The sequence below is a fragment of the Micromys minutus genome (genome assembly GCF_963924665.1).
Source record: "Micromys minutus genome assembly, chromosome: 15".
In the NCBI taxonomy this organism is placed as follows: domain Eukaryota; kingdom Metazoa; phylum Chordata; class Mammalia; order Rodentia; family Muridae; genus Micromys; species Micromys minutus.
Window position 1 is genome coordinate 9193808 of NC_137984.1, and position 23894 is coordinate 9217701.

A 23894-nucleotide genomic window follows, 5' to 3' on the forward strand; every position below is an offset into this window, starting at 1 on the left:
AAAATCCAGGACCAGATGGGTTTAGTACATAATTCTATGAGACCTTCAAAGAAGACCTAATCCCAATATTCTTCATCATATTTCACAAAATAGAAATAGAAGGAACACAACCAATTTGTTCTATGAAGCCACAATTATACTCATACTTAAACCACACAAAGATTCAACAAGGAAAGAAAACTTCAAACAAATTTTACTTATGAATATTGATGCAAAAATACTCAATAAAATTCTCACAAACAAAATCCAAGAACACATCAAAATTATCACCCATCAGGATGAAGTAGGCTTCATCCCAGGGATGCAGGGATGGTTCAATATTTGGGAATTTATCGAGGTAATCCACTATGTAAACAAATTCAAAGGAAAAAACATAATCATCTCATGAGATGGTGATAAATCATTTGAAAAAATTCAACACCCCTTTATGATAAAAGTCTTTGAAAGATCAGTAATTCAAGACCTATACCTATACATAGTAAAAGCAATTTATAGTAAACCAGTAACCATCATAAAAGTAAATGGTGAAAAATTTAAAGCAATCCACCAAAGTGAGGGAGTAGACAAAGATGTCCACTCACTCCACAGCTATTAAATATTTTTTCTCCCCCTACCTATTCAAGTACTGGAAGTCCTGGCCAGAGCAATTAGACAACAAAAGGATTTCAAAAGGATACAAGTCTGAAAGAAATAAAAATATCACTATTTGCAGATGGTATGATAATATATTTAAGTGACCCCCAAAATCCCACCAGAAAACTCCTACAGCTGATAACATCAGCAATGTACCTGGATATATAATTAACTAAAACAAATATTATACTGCAAATGAAAAATAACACCAAAATCCAAATCATGAGTGCAGATATTTTGTAGAGAATAATTTTATTTTTGATAGATACAGACATGGATTGTGTTTCACAACCTTGTAAGAGTATTTGTAGTTTTTCTAATATAACAATGTGTGAAGCTTACATGGAAAATTAATTACACTAAACATAAGTGTGCATTCGTGTCTATGTGACTCAACATATGTATTGCTTGCTCTATTTCTACTTCTATGTTTAAGAAGTCTTTATGCACAGCATTATATATAGTTACAACCTTTTATAGTTTTCAATGAGTTAAGTATATCCTTGGTGGTCAATGAACATTCCTAGTATGATTCACCATATTATGGGGTGTATCCTAAAGAATGTTCATTTAATGTTTTAACACTTTTTGCTTTTCATTATTTCAGCTGCACCTAGAAAGGATGAGAAGAAAGAAGGTATGTTTTAATATTTTATGCAAACTATCACTGTTCGTTTTGCTAAAACAATTTACCAATATGCAGAACTAAGTTTGACTGTTCTCGTATCCACATTCCCATTCGATTACTGGGTCTGTTATGTGCAGGCATTTTGACTGAATGTGCCTTTTCTATTTTACCTCACCAAAAGGGATAATTACTCTTAATTGTTTTTAGTATATTGGTTCTCAAGCAAAAGAATGAAATAGAGTCTGCTTAAATCTTAGTCCTCCTACTCAGTTAGAAATTGATAAAGTTTTATTATTAAATGCAGAACTCATTTTTCTGTATTAAGTCCTTTCATATTTTGCATTAAGTACCCTGATTTTATTTTCTTCTACTAAAATGCAAATAATAATCAATTCCTTGAATATCACTACCATTTCTGTTTTACATAGTCACAATATAGAGTAAAAAATATTTTGTCAAAAAAGTTACACTGAAGAAACTATTTTTCTTATTTGATATTATTTAGTTACATTTCAAATGTTATCCCCTTTCCTTAGTTCTCCTATCCCTCCCTCCACTGCTTCTATGAAGATGCTACCACACCAACCCACCAAAGCCCATTTCAGTGCACTGGAATTACCTGACACTGGGGAAACACAACTTCACATGACCAAGGGCTTTTCTGCCTAAAATGGCCAGGCAGTGCCATCCTCTAATTTTTGTGTTCTTTGAATATATTGAATATTAGCCTACTATTGGATGTAAATTGACAAAGATCTTTTCCCAATGGGTTGGTTGCCCATTTTTCCTATTGACAGTCTTACAAAAGTTTGCAATTTTATGAGGTGTCATTTGATGACTCTTGGATTAGGTATAAGCATAATTGTAGCTTCATAGAAGGAATTGGGCAGTGTTCCTTCTGTTTCTATTTTGTGGAATAGTTTGAATAACATTGGTACTCTGTCTTCTTCAAAGATCTGATAGAATTCTGCATTCAATTCATCTCATCCTGAGATTTTTTTGGTTGGGAGACTTTTGATGACTGCTTCTATTTCTTTAGGAGTTTGGGGACTGTTTAGATTATGGATCTGATTCTGATATAACTTTGGCACATGGTATCTGTCTAGAAAAAAATTCCATTTCATCCAAATTTTTCTGTTTGGTTGAATATGGGCTTTCATGGTAGGATCTGATGATTTAATGAATTTTTTTCAGGTTCTGTTGCTATATCTCCCTTTTCATTTCTGATTTTGTTAATTTGGATACTCTCTCTGAGCCCTTGGGTGAGTCTGGCTAAGGATTTATCTATCTTGTTGATTTTCTCAAAAACCAGCTCCAGGTTTTGTTGATTCTTGGTATACTTTTTGTTTCTATTTGGTTGATTTTAGCTCTGAGTTTTATTATTTTCTGCCATCTACTCCTTTTGGGAGTATCTGACTTTTTTTTGGTTCTAGATTTTTCAGATGAGCTGTCAAGCTGTTGGTGTACGCTTTCCCCAGTTTCTTTTTGGAGGCACTCATAGCAATGAGTTTTTAGCTCTGCTTTCATTGTATCACATAAGTTTGGGTATGTTATGCCTTCATTTTTATTAAATTCTAAAAGTCTTTGATTCCCTTATTTCTTCCTTTACCAAGCAATCATTGAGTAGAACATCGTTCAGCCTCCATATATATATGGGATTTTTGGTTATTTTTTTTGTTATTATTGAAGACAAGCCTTAGTCCATGATGATCTGATAAAATGCATGAGATGATTTCAATATTCTTGTATCTGTTGAGGCCTTTTTGTGCCAGACTATATAGTCAATTTTGGAGAAGGTCAGTGAGGTGCTGAGAATGAAATGTTTTAGGATAAAATATCCTATAGATGTCTGTTAAATTCATTTGGTTCATAATTTCTCTTAGCTTCACTGTGTCTCTGTTCAGTTTCTGCTTTCATGATTTGTCCATTGATGAGACTGGGCTGCTAACGTCTCCCACTATTATTAATGTGTGGTGCAATATATACTTAGAGCTTTAATAGAGTTTTTATTATGAATGTGTGTTTCCTTGTATTTGGAGCATAAATGTTCAGGTTTGAGAGTTCATCTTGATATATTTTTCCTTTTATGAGTGAAAAGTGTCCTTCTTCATTTTTGATAATGACTTTTGGTTGAAAATCTATTTGTTTCTTGGGATCAGTAGCCTGGAAAGCCTTTCCCCAAACTTTTACTCTGAGGTAGTTCCTGTCTTTGATGCTGAGGTGAGTTTTCTGTATGTAGCACAATGCTCAGTCCTATTTACATATCCAGTCTGATTGTCTATGTCTTTTTATTGGGGAAAAGAGTCCATTGATGTTAAGAGACAATAAGGAATAATGATTGTTGTTTCCTGTTATTTTTGTTGTTAGAGGTAGAATTATATTTGTGTGCTTTTCTTTTATTGATTTTGTTGCAAGATGATTTTCTTGCTTTTCCTAGGGTGTAGTTTCTCTCCTTGTGTTAGAAATTTTCATTTGTAGGGCTGGATTTATGGACAAATATTGTATAAGTTTGGTCTTGTCCTGGAAGATTTTGGCTTTTCCATCTATAGTAACAGAGTTTTGCTGGGTATAGTAACCTGGGCTGATATTTGTGTTCTCTCAGGGTCTGTGTGATGTCTGTCCAGGATGTTCTAGCTTTCATGGTTTCTGTTGAGTAGTCTGGTGTAACTCTGATTGGTCTGCCTTTATATGTTACTTGTACTTTCTTTCTTACTGCTTTTAGTATATGTCTTTTTTTTTTTTTTTAAACATTTGGTGTTTTGACATTTATATGTTGGGAGAAATGTCTATATGGTTCAATCTATTTGGAGTTTTGTAGGCTTTTTGTATGTTCACGGTTTTCTCTTTCTTTAGGTTAGGGAAGTTTTCTTCTATATTCTGTTGAATATATTTACTTGTCTTTCAGTTGAGAATATTCACTCTTTTCTATACCCATTATCTTTAGGTTTGGTGTCCTCATTGAGTCCTGGATTTCCTGGATGCCTTGGGTTAGGAGCTTTTTAATTTTTACCTTCTTTCTGACTGTTCCATCAAAGCTTCCTATTATCTTATGCCCCTGAGATTCTCTCTTCCATCTCTTATATTCTATTTGTGATGTTTGTGTCTAGGTTTCCTGACCTCTTTCCTTTGTTTTCTGTCTCCAACTTTGTCTCTCTTTGTGTTTTTTTCATTGTTTTTATTTTTGTTTTAGCCTCTGAATGGTTTTGTTCAGTTCATTCATCTGTTTGCTTGTGTTGTTGTGTGTTTCTCTAAGGGCTTGTACTTGTTTTTCTTTGTTATTCTGTATTTCTTTAAGAAAGTTATGCATGTGCTTCTCAAGGCCCTCTATCATCAGCATGAGGCACAATTTTAAGTCCAAATCTCATGTTTCTGCTCTAGTTACTATCATCCTATTCTAAGAAATGTTTCTAATGAATTCTCCCACAACATTTGCAAAAGCCTGCACTGATGATAGTTAATCTAAGATTATTTCATGGCAGTGGATACAAGAAAACACCATACAGTTAGGAATAATGCCTCTAATGTAATTAATCTTCCTCTGATCAGAGAATGATAAGACAGCGGGGGTTATATTTTATGATTTATTTCCTTAATCACAATATATTCAAGTCTGCATTTTGCTTCCTTTAAACAGAAAACTAAGAGTTATTACATATGTAAAAGGAAGCAAACAAACAAATGAAAAAATATCAAACAAATCTTGTTTACCATTTTAGAGAATATAGAGCCACAACATCACGATGAAGACCACCAGGACACATTGAGGACATTTTTTCTTTTACAATATTTCAATCAGTATTAATTGTCCTTATACATTTGGTAAATCTTCTCACACTCTTCTGGGACATGATGCCATCATGCTCATTCATGTTCTAAACACGTTACAGTCAGAAATATCATGGTAAATAACTGCTCTTTGGAGGTATTCATAAAATTAGCTGTGTGGTGTTTCTGAGAGTTCATTATGACAAAATAATTTTTACTTTTAGAAGTTACTTTAATTAAGTAACACGAAAACAAAAATATTGAGAAAATTTGGTATATGAAGCAATAGTCACATTATAATTCCATCTATTTAAGCCAAGTAATTACACTCCATCAATGGTTATGCCTCCAGGATTATTTTTTAGTTTTGATTGTGCCTTGATAGAATATCTCAAAACAATATTCTTGAGAATTTTTCCAAATATTGTGTATAATACTTAGAATAGCTTTAAAATAACTTCTGGAAATAGAAAATTCTGCTTATGGACTCTAAAACTCTGCTAACCTATGTTATAATTTTCCATTAGACCCTGACATTTAGTCTTTTATGCATTTTAGTTTTAGTGAGCCCTTCTTGATTTCTTTCCTTCTAAAGAAGTTAAAACAATAGTCAAGTAAAGTCTCCAGAAATGGAGTTGGTGCTTATATGGCATTCTGTGATCTCATGTATTTCTAACTAATTTCTCAACTCAACAAGCGTGATGACCTCTAAAACTTAGACACTTTACTAAAGAATGTAGTACAATGATTTCAGAGAATTCCTGAGACCTTTTCTATAATATCCCTGTGCCAAAAAGTCTGTCTGTGTGTCTATGTATATATGAATGTATACATACATGCATGTATAAACACACACATACCATGTCTGCATTTTTGTCTTTTTCTTTCTCCCTCTTATGTGATTTTTTACTGAAAATTTTCAGTAGCTGAAAGATTCCTGACATTGCAACAGAATAAATGGTTATCCAAATGTATAAATCCAGCTGTCTTATAATTAGGCTAGACATTAGCAAGATTTCCAGAAACTTAAAATCTTTCATCTCACTATTTTAGTCAAAAGAATTAAATATATTATAAAGTATGATATTAATATTCATTGTCATCCATTTATTACTCCCAATAAATCATAAGTATTTTTGATATTTTCTCAGATTTATTTTTTAAGGTTACAAACATCAATTACAACATAAATAAAAGTTGTTTGTGGTCCTTGATGGTTGTTAGGATCATTAAGAGTTCTGAAATGGAAGTGTTTGAACATATACATATGAGTTATGTAAGTGTGAGTTAAACCTGTGTTCATAGGGTCATGGCTAGGTGACTCAAGTGGAGGTGATAAAGAGAGATAAAATATAGTTTGGGACAATTGTCTCAAACTAGTTCCCCACAAACTTTTCCAGATGCTGTGTTTTAGGGGTAATACTAGATATCCTGCTAAGGTTCAAGTCAACAAAGTAGGCACATTGGCTTTCCATAATTAGTGTCTACACACAAAGTTACTTGGGGACCATGGTGAGGGTGTCACTGTACGTTCTCACTCCTGCTCTTCACTCATGTACTTATTGAAAACTACTATGATTATTATGAATAAAACAGTGTAATGTGTATGTAATTGTTATCTGAGCACATCTCTCCATTTCTTCTTCTTCCTGTGAATATGCAAGCAACTGTTCTAAGTCTCCAGATGATTTCTTCTTCTGTAGGAAGTTTAACTCTCTCACATGGGAATACTGAACTATAATTCACCACTGCAGTCTGCTGACATTCTTCTATTTTTATGTATTTCTTACCATTTTGTCCTCAATGTTATTTACATTCCTTTTTTTTTTTTGTTGTTGCATTAACTGATTGAGTCTTTTGACTAAAAGGGACATATCCAATTTAATTTAATGGATATACAGATTAATATCTTCATATTTTTGTTTCTCAGAGATGAGGACTAAACCAAGGGCCTTAGTCTTACTAGGTAAACACTCTACTATTTAGCTTAATTCCGAAAATAGTTAGCAATGCCATGTTGATACAATGCTCAACATACAAATACTCTATTAAAAGAATAAGTCATGTCTCTTTTCTTAAAGATAATAGCTACCAGAACAATGAATGTGTATCCATTTTTCCCACATTCTAGCCAAGTAATTGTAACAATAATGACTATTTGGGTTATTAGACATATTTATGAGTTTTTTTTTGCATGTGAGAAGTCATTACAAACTACTATATTGTCCGAAGTATATATGTAACCACTAGATGCTACACGTGCTTTCAGAGCAGATCAGGGTCAATATCTTCCATTTAAACTAGGCTTAAATTCATGCAGTTCTTGAGACCAGAGTATTAATAAATTGTTATATCTTTTGAAGTACAAAACTCAACTAGGGTCTAGCCAGATGAAATACAAAGCTTATCTGATTTCAAGTAGACTTGAATGCATAGGAGAATATCCTCCATTTCTGCCACTCAAGAACTGATATTTCAAGAGGAATCATTCTGAACACAGATGAAATGTCTTGTGCTATAATTGAAGATGTAAATTAGGCAAGAAGAGGAATAATCCATGACCAACCTCATTAAAGTAACACAGTTAATTTTCCTTTTTTAATATGAGGGTGTTTCATGTACTTCTGGCCTAAGAACAAATGTAATGCAGTATTCCAGATACATTCCTAAAGAACATGAGTAATGAAGCAAACTGTAAAAAAAAAAAAAAAAAAAAAAAAAAAAAAAAAAAAAAAATCACTGTAATCCCAGGGGCTAGAGCCTCGGTGTTTTTAAGAACATGGTCAACCATATAAAGAGAAGAGGTAGTTTTTAGTGATAAATGTTTGCCAAATAAACCTTGGCAGTATTTTAAAAGACAGTAGAAAAGTGATAGGAGGACATTAGGAAGTTTAATAGTATTAATATTAATAGCTAGCACTGACCACCACTTTTTGGGGTCAGTATATGGCCTTTCAATAAAAGGAACATACTTGTAGCTTCATAGATAGTTATCATACATAGGTATGTTCATTTGTAGGTCTTAACCAAATAACAGTTTTAAGTATATTTTGTCACACAAATTCATTCTATAAAGCAAATATACTTGGCAATTTTGATTAAGGTACATGTCATTTTCTACAATATATTCATGTAATACTTTCAACAGATTTCTACTTTATATTTAATCTGGCACCTTAATAACATTTATATTTAATACAACACATCATTGATACACAGAGTTGAGAAGGTAGATAAAAATAGCAATAATTCTATACTGTGTGATTTTACCTGCCTTGGAACAGCACTGAGTTGTCCAGACTTTCGCAACTTTTCTCTCATGAAAACTTAGCACAATATCTTTAACCACTTTATAGAAAAATCAAATATACTGAACACCTCCCTTATTTGTAAAATAATGTGGAATTATACAAGGTGATTGATTTGTTACAAAATTTAGCAAATCAATTTAAAAAAGAAAAGACAAAATTTTATTTATTTATTTCAATTTCAAGTACCACCTATACAATAAAACAATAGACCAACACCTTTCAGAGTATTTAATTAGTGATATAAAATTGCAACAGAGGCTTCTAAAATATTTCACTGGGACACCACACACAATGCTTACACACAAAAAAGCTGAAGACTATTTTATAAGGCAATGAATGTTGTTATCTTTCATATATAAACTTTGAAGTCATTTTATGTATTGCCATACTAATCATTAAATAAATCAAATACATATTTTTTATACCAAGTATTATTTCCATGGGTATCTATAAATTATAGCTCATCAAGTTCTACTGTCAATGTCTTATGAATTATGGGTCCAAAATAATTTTGAGATGTTTTATATCAATATTTTAAATTGCAATTATGAAATTAATATTTCTATGAATTTACATGATTTATGTATGACATGATGTCAGAAATTGTGAATGTGTGATTCTATAAAACAGTCCCATTTCAATATAGGTACTTTTGTTTGAGACAAAATAATGAAGCACAGACTTATATTTCAATCATAATTATCTCCAATAGAGACTTTTTAGGTTATATCAGATAGGAAGATATGTTTAAGTTCTTCACTTAAATGTGTTTCCTATTTATCATAATAATGGTGAATGAAAGTATAGGAAACACTTTATTTGTGGTAAAGAATATGTAGAAATGAGAAATGGTACCATTCATAAACCCTTCTTTCAGGTTCACTAGATAAATTTACTTACATATTCAAATAATATTTCAAACACATGAATCCTTAAAAGTTTAAAACATAGTTTGACTTTTAAAGTAGATCAGTATATCATCCATTCGTCATGATGAAACCCGCAAAGTCAAACCTTCCAACATGACAAAGGGATGTCTACTAAATTCTAATGCTCACTCTGCTAAGGAGATACAAGTCCACAAATAGGCTTCTCCTAGGCACTGAAGGGCTAGTGAAGTCTTTTTTTTTTTTTTTTTTTTTTAATAACACACATTACCACAGAAAGGTGATTTCATCACTCAATCACAGGTTAAATGGTACTGCAATGTCCTGTGCATTGAGAAAGATGTATAGATCACATGGAAGCGGTTGAGGGTACAACAATGACCAGACCCATTTGCAGAAGGGAAACAAGAGCCCCTACTTAAAGGGCAAGTCTAGGGCAGTGGTTCTCAGCCTTCCTTATGTTGCATCCCACCATTTAATACAGTTCCTTACATTGTGCTGACCCTCAACCATAAAACTATTTTCCCTGTTACTTTATAACTGTAATTTTGCTCCTGTTAGTAATAATAATGTAAATATTTATATCTGCAAAAAATATCTGTACTTTTAATGGTCTTAGAAGACCCTCAAAGAGGTTGATATCCACAGGTTAAGAAATAACTGCTCTGAGAGGTTTACTCAGCATCCTAGATGTCCCACTGTCATTGGCATAAAATAAAACAATTTGTAGTTCTTGCTCCAGATGTTGATGGAATAAAGAATCAGGAGAATCATGTACTTTGTGTTCTTATATTAGTCACGTAATTAAGTTACTTAAGATTTATCATCATTTGTTCAAAATGTATGTATATTTTAGCATTTTATATCTACTTCAGCTTCTCCCTTCCATCCTAAATTATAGATGAAAAGCAATGTTTTACAATTAAAACACCAATGTTGATGTGTTTTAAACCATCATCTAATGGATGGGAACTGATTTAACATCATGTCTGAAAAAGGCCTAAACACTTCCAATGCACAATAATAGTGATTGAGGGACTCACTAGACATTAGAGAATGAACGATGGAGGGTCCTGACCAATTGAAAGCAAACAAATCTGTATGACAAGAACTTCAAGTCTTTGTAGTAAGAAATTGAAAAAGACCTCAGAAGGTGGAAAGATCTTTCATGATCATGGATTGTCAAGATTAATATTAAAAAATGGCCGTCTTGCCGAAAGCAATCTACAGATTCAATACAGTTCTTGTGAAAATTCCAACTTAAATCTTCATAGAGCTGAAAAGAGCAATTTGCAAATTCATTTGGAATAACAAAAAAACCAATGAGAGCAAAAACTATTCTCAACAACAAAAGAAATTCTGGGGGTGTCACGATCCCTAATCTCAAACTGTACTATAGAGCAATCATGATTAAAACTGCATAGTGTTGGTACAGAGACAAGAAGGTAGATCAATACAATAGAACTGAAGACCAGAAATGTCTCACACACCCAAGATCACTTAATCTTTGACAAAGGAACTAAAACCATCCAGTGGAAAAAAGACTGCATTTGACACAAAGGGTATTGGTTCAACACAATGACTTCATGAAATTCTTAGTCAAATGTATGGCACAAGAAAATATCATCCTGAGTGAGGTTACCCGTTCACAAAAGAGCACATGGGTATGCATTCATTTATAAGTGGCTATTTGCCCCAAAACTTGGAATATCCAAGATACAATCCACAGACCACATGAAGCTCAAGAAGAACGAAGACCAACGTGCAGATGCTTCAGTCCTTCTTAGATGGGAAGAGAAAAAATACACATTGTTGGAAATATGAAGACAAAGTGTGGAGCAGAACCTGAAGGAAAGGCCATGCAGAGACTGCCCCACCTGGGTATCCATCCCATATACAGTCACCAAGCACAGAGACTATTGCAGATGCCAAAAAATGTATTCTGACAGGAGCCTAATATATGTTTTCTGAGAGGCTGACTCTGTCTGAGCTTGACAAATACAGAGGCAGATGTTGGACTGAAAACCGGTCCCCAGTGGAGGAAATGGAGAAAAGACTGAATGAGCTGAAGAGTTTGCAAATCCATAGGAAGCACAATATCAACCAAACAGACCCTTCTCCCAGAGCTCCAAGGGACTAAACTACCAACCAAACAGCACACATGGAGTAACTCATGGTTCCAGCAGCGTATGTAGCAGAGGACGGCCTCATCTGTCATCAGTGGGAGGAAAGGCCTTTAGTCCTGTAGAGGCTTGATGGTTCAGTTTGCCAGGGTGAGAAGGCAGGAGGGTGTGGGTGAGTAAGTGGGTGGGGGAGCACACTCAGAGAGGCAGGGGGAGGTGGAATTTTATAGGTGGATTATGGATAGGAGAACAGGAAAGGAGATAACATTTGATATGTAATTAATAAAAAATATCCAACATAAAGAGAAAAAAAGTATATTGTCATCCTTCAGTTATATCTATTCCCTTGTTTTTGCGATTGGAAAACAGTTATGATTGCATCGTAGAGCACAGAAACCCCTAAGATTATGAGAGTCTATTGTTCTAAGTTCTCATGCAGATAAGCATCAGAGAACAATGTAGACACCCTTTTTAAATAAAAATTATTTTTGCTTATTATTATGTTTCTACTTTCAATAAGAACAAATTTTAAAACTATAATTACAGCAATGAAAATAAGAAATAAATACTTTAAATAACAAAATTATTTAAGGTACAAAATTCTAAAATGGTTATGTTCAAATTCATATACATATATATATAATTTTTATATATTATCATGTGTATATTTAGTTTAATTATAAAAAGTTTATTTAAACATTTTTGAGGTTAAAAAGCTTATTAATTATTCAGTTGTTAATTTAATTATATTTACATTATCAATACTTTATCTTTGCATTTTCAGATTCCAAGAAAATGAAAAGTTCTCCAGAAGGTAAAGAAACACTTGAAATATTTACTTTCTGAGGGTCGGGGTGTCTAGTACTTGGCACTTAATGAGCCATTAAGTAGCATTTTCAACCATTAATGATTCACCTAGAAGAAAATTCTGAATATAGAACTGAAAAGAGGGAAGAGAGAAAGCAACAGGAAAGGAATGAGAAAAAAGAAAGAGAGGACAGACAGATAGAGGGAGAGGGGTTTCAGGAGTGCTTTTTAGTTCAGGGATAGCACTTTTGTCTATCATGAGTAATTTTCCATGCTCAAATTCTAGCAAACACAAACAATACCAACAATAATGATCACATAATCAAGTTATGGTTACTGCTATATTTATCATGAAACTTTCCATTTGTTTTTAAAAATATTATTTTAGCAGATACTGAACAATGTTACATATCAAACACATAAATTTGGTTACTTAGATTTATTTTCAATGTAGTAACTTCAGTTAGAACTTTAAGTATACCTTCTTTTTCTTGACTTCAATCATGGCCCATTTGGCGAGTTAGCCTCCGTCTTCTGAACTTATATATGCACAAGGTATTTATTAATGTGCAATAAGATTACCAGGTATAAATACTAAGATTATTGATCAGTATAACTCTAGAAGTTTTCATTGTTGAATGATGTTTCTGTCAATAAAGTTATACATCTACTTGGGATAATTAGTAATACCTCAAAGCAGGATTAACTGTGAAACTCAAAAGGGGAACTAATGAGGAAGTTGGTTGGGGGAGACTCTACAATCTATCTATCTATCTATCTATCTATCTATCTATCTATCTATCTATTTATATAGTATGCATATCAAAAACTTTTAAGAGTAATGGTCCCATGCTTCTATTTTTTTTTCAACAGAACAACCCAAGGGAAAAGGTAAGGAAATGCATGCAAAGTCTACTAGTGCAAACTTGCCTCTGCTATATAGAATTTGGTTGTTGGTGTAATTCTATTCAAATTTCAGTGTTTAATATATGTGAACTCTATTTTTCTTTTGCTTTGAATATTCTAGGGGTTTTATTTTAGTTTTTGATTTTTCTGCATACTTGAGAATGAATAAACTAGAGATCAGAGTAGCACAAAAAACATGCAAGCTTTCTCACACCCTGTCTGACTCATAGAAGTAGCTAATAAAACCTGATTTTTTTTTTACCATATCTGCATTTCATTGATGCCCATGATGTAATGCTTGTGTAAGTTTAGTGTTAACATCTAATTACTTCTCCATTCTTAGAAAACTCTAAGTTGTTTTCCAGACTTTTTCTCATTATTTAAGTGTTGTTGACGTCCAAGAATCACCTCACTGACAACACAATCACTGATCTCCATCAGTTCTGGATAGTTTATTGATCATACACCTCAGGACTGATTGATCAGGGCCACAGTTAGATTCAGGAACTGATCTGATCTGTGATAATGAGTTAATGTCCTACATGGTTTTAAAGCCTAAAATCCACAAATATCTGTGCCAAGTTATTCCACCAATCAAGACTCAGGGACCGGGAATTTCCTTAGAAACATGCCTTTGTTGGACACTTATTCTGTTCCCATCGGTTGGGATGTTCAACTGTAGCAGGGAACGTTCCTTATCTAATATTCTTGTCTTAGCTTGTCTACCAGTATGGGACTTGCCTAATATTCATGTAGTAACTTGCAAAACAGGATATAAGTTATCTACATACATGTCCCTTTCTGCAAAGTAGCATGTCAGATCCCAGGGAGATCTTGGGAGCTTAAACTTTACTTGACCACAACTCAAAATTGAAGTTTTATACTAAACATTTATTATGTTTATGCAGATATCTATTCTATGTTGGAGTCCATCTCTGGGGAAAATTGGGAAAGCAAATACAGGAAAAAGCTTATACACTGGTGCTGGGTATTGGGTTTGGATCCAAGCTTATTACTGCAAGGGCACATAACAGAATATGTCATCAATTTGGCCATGAGAAAGCTTTTTAGTAACAGCATATATAACATATAAAAATGTTTTCTTATAATGGTAGGCTATCCAGATAAAAGTTACCTAGGACTTAACATTCCCTCTAGGCCTTAATTTTTTAACCTAGGTCTTAAGACATGTAATCTACAAATATTTTCACATAATCATATTCAGTTTCCACAAAGTATTGTAAGCTCATTGCAATAAAATTGTTGGGCATCCATTTCTTAAGGATCATCTACAATTATACAATGCATTATTAAAATTGCTTCCCAGAGAGTGGAGTAATGCTATATGCCTCTAGGTCTGTGTTTCTGGAAAAATATAGATAGCACACTTAAGGGACAATTTAAGTGTCATTGAAATTAGCACACTTTTAGAAAGATAGATTAATGAGTCGATTGGCATTCAATAATTCTGCTTTAAAATGCATGTCAGCTTAAAATACATATATTTTGATTGTTAGGACATTGAAACATCCTATCATAAAACTGCTCTAAAATATCCAGTGGGGGAAAACATGAAATTATGCTAGAAACCAGAAATAGGGAACAATTTATCTATAAAGCAGTATCCATTCCTTCATGCCTGGATTGATGAGTGTATCCAGTTGGTGTGAGATCTGGCACATGGATATATAAACCACACCATAAACCATTTCAGTAGCATGAATGTAGAGGCAACTAGAAATTTGAGAAATGCTATTATTTCTATATTTAATTTCAGCATATTTACTGTTGTGCTCTAATCAGTGCTCAGTTTTAGAAAACACTCAATGGCTCTTGTGTTCTAGACTATTCCGTATTATTATTATTATAATCTACAAATGTTTTGATGTGCTCACATTTATTCTCCCTACAAGAATTACAAACTCATTGGAAAGCATTAAAAACTTCACAGTTTTTCAACACTCTACTTGGACTTTTAGGAATGTATTCAGTATGTTTAACTTTAGCTAAGCAACACACATTTTATTTTTGCCCTTTAACATTTCTTCAAACTATTTGTTCAATTATTTCACTTCTAGCAACTGTGTTAGAGGAGAATACATTGCCTAAAATACGTATGACAGTACAGGCTCAATAAACAAAGTTATTCAAGGAAAGTGTGACGCATTGTCCAGAGAAGGTTCTGTGATACTTGTTCACTCTAGAGTTTGTTATATGGAATTCTTTCAATGTATACATCTTCCTATTCTCTGATTGTATTCCCAACACAAAGTACTAAATATTTTGAAGGCTGGAGAGATAGATGGCTCAGTGGTTAAGAGCACTGACTGTTCTTCCAGAGGTCCAGAGTTCAAATCCCAGCAACATGGTGGCTTACAACCATCTGTAATGGAATCCAATGTCCTCTTCTGGTGTGTCTCAAGGCAGTTACCGTGTACTCATAAAAATATATTTAAATAAATAAATAAATAAATAAATAAATAAATAATATTAGATATTTTTCTTTCTTTTACTTCACTGTTTCTATTATCATTACTGCTCAAGGATATTCCTTTGACCAAATTGACAAGTTGTAAATTAACATAAGAATTAGAGCACAAAAAATAACATAAAAATATCAAATTATTGCCAACAACTCCTATAAAGATAGTACTTACTATTGTGTCAAATTATCTGGAGAACAGAATGATTCATTTTTCTCATACAATGTGGATAAGGGAGTTTCTGAAGGAACCACCACCTCAAGAGAATTTTAGTATAACATGTATCTTGCAATATTATTGCTTTCTTTGCCCTTACTTGCCCCCTTACTTTATCTTAGTCCTTAAGTATTTCCATCAAAGTCCTTATTGTCACTAAATAAATATCCAAGAAAAAAATAGAAGCGAATTTCATATAAAACACATGCACATTTAACTTTTTGTTACTTATTTAAACAATAGTAATTATAATTTGTGCTTATTTTTTATCGAAACTTTAACTTAAGTTATGATAAAAACGAAGTTAAAATTCCCCCCCTTAAGGAATCAATATTATCTTCCTTGTTTCTATTTCATTTTTTTCCTCAGTATTAGAATATTTTATATCCTATGATTTGAGAATACACTCATTGAACCATGGGGAGAAGGCTGTCCTGAGGATGAGATATTCATATTTGTGACACTCATGAGTTGCTGTGGTCTAGCATCCACAATGGATGTGTGTCTGCAATAAAAACAATTTATTCAAAAACATTACATTATATTAAAAATGAAAAGAAATGACTAGAAAAAGAAAAGCTCATAGACCAGCCAGGAATTTGAATGTTCTATTTTTTATTTTTATGTTGTTTAATTCATACCTGAATATTGTATTTTCATGGCTGTCACAGATTGTGGATTCACCCACTCCCCTCTTTCTTCTTATTTCATACAGCAAAAACATCGAAGAAGGAACATGCAGGTAAGTGAGACTGCTCTACCTCAATAGATTTTGCCAGGGAGCAAGCCTGAGATGAGTTTATAAAGGCAATGCCAGGGAAAGACAGAAAATCTCTTCATCTCACTCTCTGTGTTCTGACCTCTTGCCAGAATCAATATCAATACAGTTTGAGAGAAGGGAAAGCAAGTTCTCTTTGTCTCCTGGTTCCTAAACATGTCTACAAACTGGCAGGAACTGATCCTCTGAGACATTACCAGTATTTGTATCTGTTTCCACCCCAGAGCAACTAAATTAAAATCTACATCTTAGTAATATCATTGGGCATCTATTTATGCCGTGTCTGAGAAACACTGTTGATGGAAATACACCCAGACAAAAGCAACTTAGGAGAGGATGTTTATTTACCTCATGGTTCAAGGGTTCGTTCCTTGAAGGCAAAGGACCTTAAGCTAGTATGTTACATTATATCCACAGTGTGTCTTAAAAAGTGATGACTGCTATGTTTGCCTAGTTTCTCCTTTTCCTCAGTCCTGGACAACAGCCCAGTGGATTCCCACAGATAGTGTGTGTTTTCTCACTTCCAATCTTCTGACTGTGATCATGGCTCACAGATATGCACAGAGGTTTATGTCTACAGTGGTTCTAGAGTGAATGAAGCTGGTAACTAGGGACAACCATTAGAGCCACCGTTTTATAGATAGATACATTTATAACTAAAGCTAATGGGAGAAAGTAAAACGTTTTTTCTGTAAATGCACCTCACATTGTTTTTCTTTTGAAGTATAAAATATTCAGCTCCAAGAGATACTCTCCTCTATCCATAATGTTACTTAATAGCATTTTTCTATTGCTCTTTGGTGTTCTCTCAATATATCAATATCCAGAGACCAGAAAGCTGAAATTAGAACCAACATAAGAGACAAATAAAAAAAAAAACAGAAAATAGAATTACATTTTATATGGACCCAAAATTATTTTCATAAACTTTCTAAAATTTAACCAGATTAGGTAAGTTATTTTAAATGAAAACTTTTAAATACTGTTTAATTGGATCTTGCATTAAACACCACCTATATTTTTTTCCTGGTGAAAATTACTCAAATAATGTTCTTGGGGCTTTTGTTCATTCCTTCCTCCCCCCCTTCTCCCTCTCCCTCTCTCTCTCTCTCTCTCTCTCTCTCTCTCTCTCTCTCTCTCTCTCTCTCCCTCTCTCTCTCTCTCTTGTGTGTGTGTGTGAGTGTGTGTCTGTGTATGTGTTTGTTTGTGTATGTAGGATATGTACATGTGTTGGTGTGTGTAATTTATGTGACTGTACATGTTTGTGCAGCCTGTAAGCTGTGATCATTGGTTAGTATCTGTATTAAGACTTGTGTATACATATGATTGGTATGCATGTGTACAGGCAGATGGAGCCTCAATTATTGTCTGCCACCTGCTCCTATCACAATTGATTATACTTAAAATGGAACAACATTCTTTTGATATTATGTCTCTAGTCAAGTAAATATGCCTAAATTATATTCAATCTATAAGCTCTTGCTTGGTAACAGTTGATTAGTTGAAGAGAATATGAAATAGAATAATAATTGGCTACAAAGTTTAAAAACTGAGTAATTTTCAGATACACAGTTTTAGAGATGAAATAATAATGTTTTATTATTCCACATTCACAGTCAAGGTACTGCATCTCAGAAAAGGATATTTTGTCCACAATATAGAGTGGAGCTTATTTGTGTAGAAGTGCATTCCTAGAGTGAGTGAGACAACATGTACTCCTATTTATACTCATACGAGGAAAGCTAAAATAAATTGTAAATCATTGAAAACATGCAGAAGTATACACAAGTACTGATATAAGGAGTTTAAGTAACTTTTAGGCAGATCAGTATTACTGTCAGTGTACGTTCACCTCTAGGTGTGAATACAGTAGAGCAATTTACTGACACTTGGATATTTTCATTTTAATTTGCTTTGTGTTTAGACATATGTTGTTTCCATGTATCCCTGGATTCCCAGTAGCTCCATACTGCCCTCCAATTTACAGAACTGCTTCTACCTCTGCTTCCTGTGGCCTGGGATTAAAGGTGTACACAACCATGTCTGGCTACTTAGATATATATTTTAAATATGTTACTAAACATGGGAGCAATAAGGCCACTTCATAACTTCTAAAAGCCCTGTAAATGAACCATGAGCACTTGTTAAAAGAAGTTTGAACTCTCCTGACAAATCTGTGTGCAATGAAGTCCGTCTTAGAGCATAGCAAAGGACATTGCAAAGCTGCATTTTCTTCACAGATATAATTTTCTTCAGTTTCCAACATTATGCTTTTTATCTTTCTAACAACTAAGTCTTAAAGTTATTTTAAATGAAGGAAGACTACTAATTAATAAAGATCCGTTTCTCTCTTGTCATTGCAGCTCCGAGTGAAAAACACAGAAAAGCAAGTATGTTGAACAAAGCTTGAATAGCATGCTTTAGCTGACTACTTACACATTCATCTGTAGACCTTTTTAAAATTTGTTTGTTTGTTTGCTTCTTATTGGATATTCTCTGTATTTACATTTCAGGTGTTATCCCCTTTTCTCGAATCCCACCCCTGTCCTCTCCTCCATGAAGGTGCTCCCTTTTCAAACCACCCTCTCCCAGCTCAGAGCCTTGGCATTCTCCTGCACTGGGAAAAGGAGCTTTCTCTGGACCAAATACCTCCCCTCCCATTGATGCCAGACAATGCTGTCCTCTGCTGCATATGCAACTGGAGCCATGGGTCTCTCCATGCAAACTTATTGGTTGGTGTTTTAGTCCCTGGGAACTGTGGTGGGTTTGGTTAGGTGGTTTTTCTTCTTCCCATGAGGTTGCAAACCTTTTCACCTTCATCAGTTCTTTCTCTAGCTCCTTCATTGGGGACCCTGTGTTCAGTGTGATGGTTTGCTGCCAGCATCCTCCTCTGTATTGGTATGGCTCTGGCTTCTGAGCAGGCATCCATATCAGATTCCTGCCAGTAAGCATTACTTGGCATCAGCAACAGTGAGTAGGTTTAGTGGCTGCATATGGGATGGATCCCCAGGTGAGGCAGCCTCTGGATGATCTTTCTGAAAGCTTATTTTTGATTCCCACTTGTCCACATTTCTATATTATAAATTGTTATGGCGAAATAACATATGAAATAACTCATTTTTTCTTCTTTGTGTTTGTTTTTTTATAAAATTTTCTAGAGAGCTTAAATTTGTGAGCTTTGAGTTATCTGGATTGTAATTTCTGTCTTCCACTTTTTTTCTCAAACAGAATTAAATATAATTTTATTTTCTTATGTATTTTCTAATTAATTAAGGATCCCAATAATTATTATAGTAGCTTTGTCAACTATGAAAGTTTCATTTCTAATAAAATGTAGATATCCTGAAACCTTTTTGTAATTTTTGTATAATTCCAATTCTTCTTAAAGTTTATACTCTCAGATTAATTCTTTTTCTGATTACTGAGTGGTTATCATAATAGATATATCAATGACAGCTCTCATGCTTAGAGAGAAATGCTGATTTTTTTGCTTAATAATTTTGATTAGATAAGACAGTTATTTCAATACTATTATTAATAAATACCCTTATTAGTAAATATTGAGGTCAATAACAACCATTTCCTTGTAACTAATTTTCTTATGCTATATATATATATATATATATATATATATATATATATATATATATATATATATATAATTTAAGGTAGAATATAACCATTTATATTTTTGTTTTGCAATAAAGGTCTATGGATATCAATCTTAGTGCAGATATATAAAGGAGCCATATGATGAAACAGTATATTGTTGATGGATATATCACAGAATAATTGGAAAATATTAGTTAGCTTGATATCATTTAAAAATATAACGCTGCCATTGCAATTGTCACAAGCCCATTAAAAAACTACAGAATACTTCAAACGAGCAATTTATGTTAGGGCTAGAGTGATGATGCTTTAGGTAAGAACACTCGCTGCTCTCTGCTGTTCTTTCCCAAGGGTTGAGACTGAGTTCAGTTTCCAACACCCACAATGGCTTACAGTTGCATGTAACTCCAGTGCAAGGTATCCAGTGTCTTCCTTTGTCATCAATGCGTATGCAAACCATCAACACACACACACACACACACACATATATACACAGAGTCATATACACATATGCACATATACACACAAACAAACATGTAAAAAATCTTAATATTAAAACAGTAGTTACTCATGTCCTATAATTCTGTTTATATTTTCACACAAAGCTAGAGTTTAAAGTTGAATGTAAGGCTAACTGGAACTTTGTGCCACTGATTGTTTAGTATGCTGAGCCACAGAAATGCATAATCTAGAAGATGTACAAAATGAAACTGATAACTTTGCATCTGTCATAGAAAGCTTTAGATTGAAAATTACTCTGAAATTAAACATCCCTCATGAGGAAATATGACACAGATAAAAATATTCATCTACAAGAAAAAAGCCTGGAATTATGTCCATCTGTGAAACACTATCCAATCACATTTTGAAGAGATAAGCATATTTTGCAGTAAACTATTAAACTAGCTTGTCAAGTTATTTAAACTCAATTTAAAATTTAAAGAGGTAGTATTCAGCCCTTTATGATATTGAGAGCATTGACCTTGAACGTTATTCTTCACTACAAAATATATTTAAAATATTGCATAAGTAATCTAGTGTCATTATGGTTACATATTTATCTAGGAACTGGCCTTATAATACCAAAATCATAAAACATAAATATTTACACAGTTACTATAGACCATCACTACTCTGTGTTTTTTTATTACTCTAAATGAATTTAAAACTGCTCTCTCTAACTTTATGAAAAATGTAGTTAGAATTTTGATGGGGTTGTGTTGGTTCTATAGATAGCGTTAGGCAACTTGGCCATTTTTACTATATTAATCCTGCCAATCCGTGAGCATGAGAGATCGTTCTGTCTTCTGAGATCTTTGGTTTCTTTCTTCAGAAACTTGAATTCCTATTATACAGATCTTTCACTTGATTGGTTAGAGTCACACCCAGGTATTTTATATTATTTGTGACTATTGTGAAGGGTGTTGTTTCCCTAGTTCTTTCTCAGCCTGTTTATCTTTTGAGTAGAGGAAGACTTGTGATTTGTTTGAGTTAATTTTATATTCAGTCACTTTGATGAAGTTGGTAATCAGGTTTAGGAGTTCTCTGGTGGAAATTTGGGTTTACTTAATTGTACTGTCATAAAATCTGCAACTAGCAATATTTTGACTTTTTCTTTTTGAATTTGCATCTTTTTGACGTCTTTTTGTTTTCTGATTGCTCTGACTAGGACTTTGAGTAATATATAGAAAATGTACGTAGAGAGAGGGCATCCTTGCCTAGTCCCTGATTTTAGTGTGATTGCTTCACATTTCTTACCATTCAGTTTGATGTTGGTTACTGGTGTGTTGTAACAAACTGGGGAAAGATCTTTACCAATCCTGCATCTGACAGAGGGCTAATATCCATTATGTATAAAGAACTCAAAAAGGTAGACTGCAGAGAAACAAACAACCCTATTAAAATGGGATACAGAGCTAAACAAAGAATTCTCAACTGAGGAATATTGACTGGCTAAGAAGCATCTTAGTCATCAGGGATATGCAAAGCAAAACAACCCTGAGATTCCATCTCACACAAGTCAAAATGGCTAAGATAAAAACTCAGGTGACAACAGATGTTGGAGAGGATGTAGAGAGAGAGGAACACTCCTCCGTTGTTGGTGGGATTGGAAGTTGGTACAATAACTCTGAGATTCAGTCTGGTAGTTCCTCAGAAAATTGGACATAATAATACCTGATGTTCTAGCTGTAGCACTCTTGGGTATTTACCCAAAATATGCTCCAAAATACAAGGACACATTCTCCATTATGATCATAGCAGCCTTATTTATAATATCCAGAAGCTGGAAAGAAGCCAGATATCATTCAACAGAGGAATAGATCCATAAAATGTGGTACATTTAAACAATGTGGTACATTTACTCAGCTATTAAAAACAATGACTCATGAAATTCTTAGACAAATTTATGGAACTCAAAAATATTATCCTTCATGAGGATTATCAAATCACAAAAGAACACACATGTTATATACTCACTGATAAGTGGATATTAGTACAAAGTTTGAAATACCTAAGATACAATTCACAGACCACATGAAGCTCAATTAAACAAATTACCAAAATGTGGATGGTTCAGTCCTTTTTAGATGGTGGGACAAAATACTCACATGAGAAAATACAGAAACAAAATGTGGAGCAGAGACTGAAAAAATGGCATCCAGAAACTGCACCACCTAGGGATTCATCCCATATACAGACACCAAACCTAGACACTATTGTGTACACCTAGAAAATACATGCTGACAGAAGCCTGATATAGCTGTTTCCTGAGAGGCTGAATCTGCCAGAGCCTGACAAATACAGTATCAGATACTCACTGCCAAGCATTGGACTGAGCATGGAGTCCTCCAGTGGAGGAGTTAGAGAAAGGACTGAAGGAGCTGAATGGGTTTGCAACCCCAAACAACGGCAATATTAATGAGTCAAAGCTTCCATGGACTGAACCACTATCCAAAGAGTGCACATGGAGTGACCCATGGCTCCAGCCAAATATGTAGCAGAGGATGCCCTTGTCATGCATCAATGGAAGTAAAGGCCATTGGTCCTATTAAGGGTTGATGCCCTGGTATAAGGGAATACCAGGCTGGGGAGGCTGATAAATGGGAGTGGTTAGGTGGGTAGGAAGCACCCTCATAGAATCAAGGGGGAGGGTGGATAAAATAGGGGGTTTCTGGAGTAGAAACAGGACAAGGGGATGATGTTTGAAATGTAAATAAAAATATACAATAAAATAAAATAAAATGCCAAAAACATTTTTCACCCTCTGATTTTTATCCCTGCATGTATTTTCATATGTTTAGCCAACATTAGGTTCATAAATCTAACTTCAGTGTCTTGATATGTGAAATCTCCTCTTCTACTAAAATGTACCTCAGAAGTATTTGGGAGCAGCTCAGGTGAAAAGCCGAAGAGTAACGGAATTTTCAATTTAAGTGTTCATCATTGAAATGTTGGTAGCCATTTATACCAGGAGAATGGGATATTATTTTTAAACAATTGAAGTATTTTTGGGAGAACAAGGGATATAGTCTTATTCTGGTTTGTGAAACTAGTAGTTTTAGAGCTTCCTGCAGTAACCATGACTTCATAAGAAAAGTTAGCTAGGTTTCCAGCACTAGACTTGGTATACCTCTTGTTGAAAGGGTATTATGTTCCATCTGTACAGTCATCTGGCCATGATGACTATTATCGTGTTCATAGGTATCATCACTGGGTGGAACAGTTCATTGCTTCTCTTCTTTGG

General features: G+C 33.8%; 1 protein-coding gene across 6 annotated transcripts in view; it reads left to right on the forward strand.

Annotated features, from left to right (window-relative positions):
- The window catches only part of TRDN (triadin), a 357916-nt gene that overhangs the window by 212529 nt on the left and 121493 nt on the right, over nucleotides 1–23894 (forward strand). For all 6 annotated transcript variants that reach the window (XM_080929343.1, XM_080929344.1, XM_080929341.1 and 3 more), the window contains exons 14-18: nucleotides 1241–1270; nucleotides 12132–12161; nucleotides 13028–13045; nucleotides 16475–16501; nucleotides 18901–18927. In XM_080929343.1, coding sequence (XP_080785469.1) covers nucleotides 1241–1270; nucleotides 12132–12161; nucleotides 13028–13045; nucleotides 16475–16501; nucleotides 18901–18927 — 132 coding nt within the window. The remainder of the gene's footprint in view (nucleotides 1–1240; nucleotides 1271–12131; nucleotides 12162–13027; nucleotides 13046–16474; nucleotides 16502–18900; nucleotides 18928–23894) is intronic.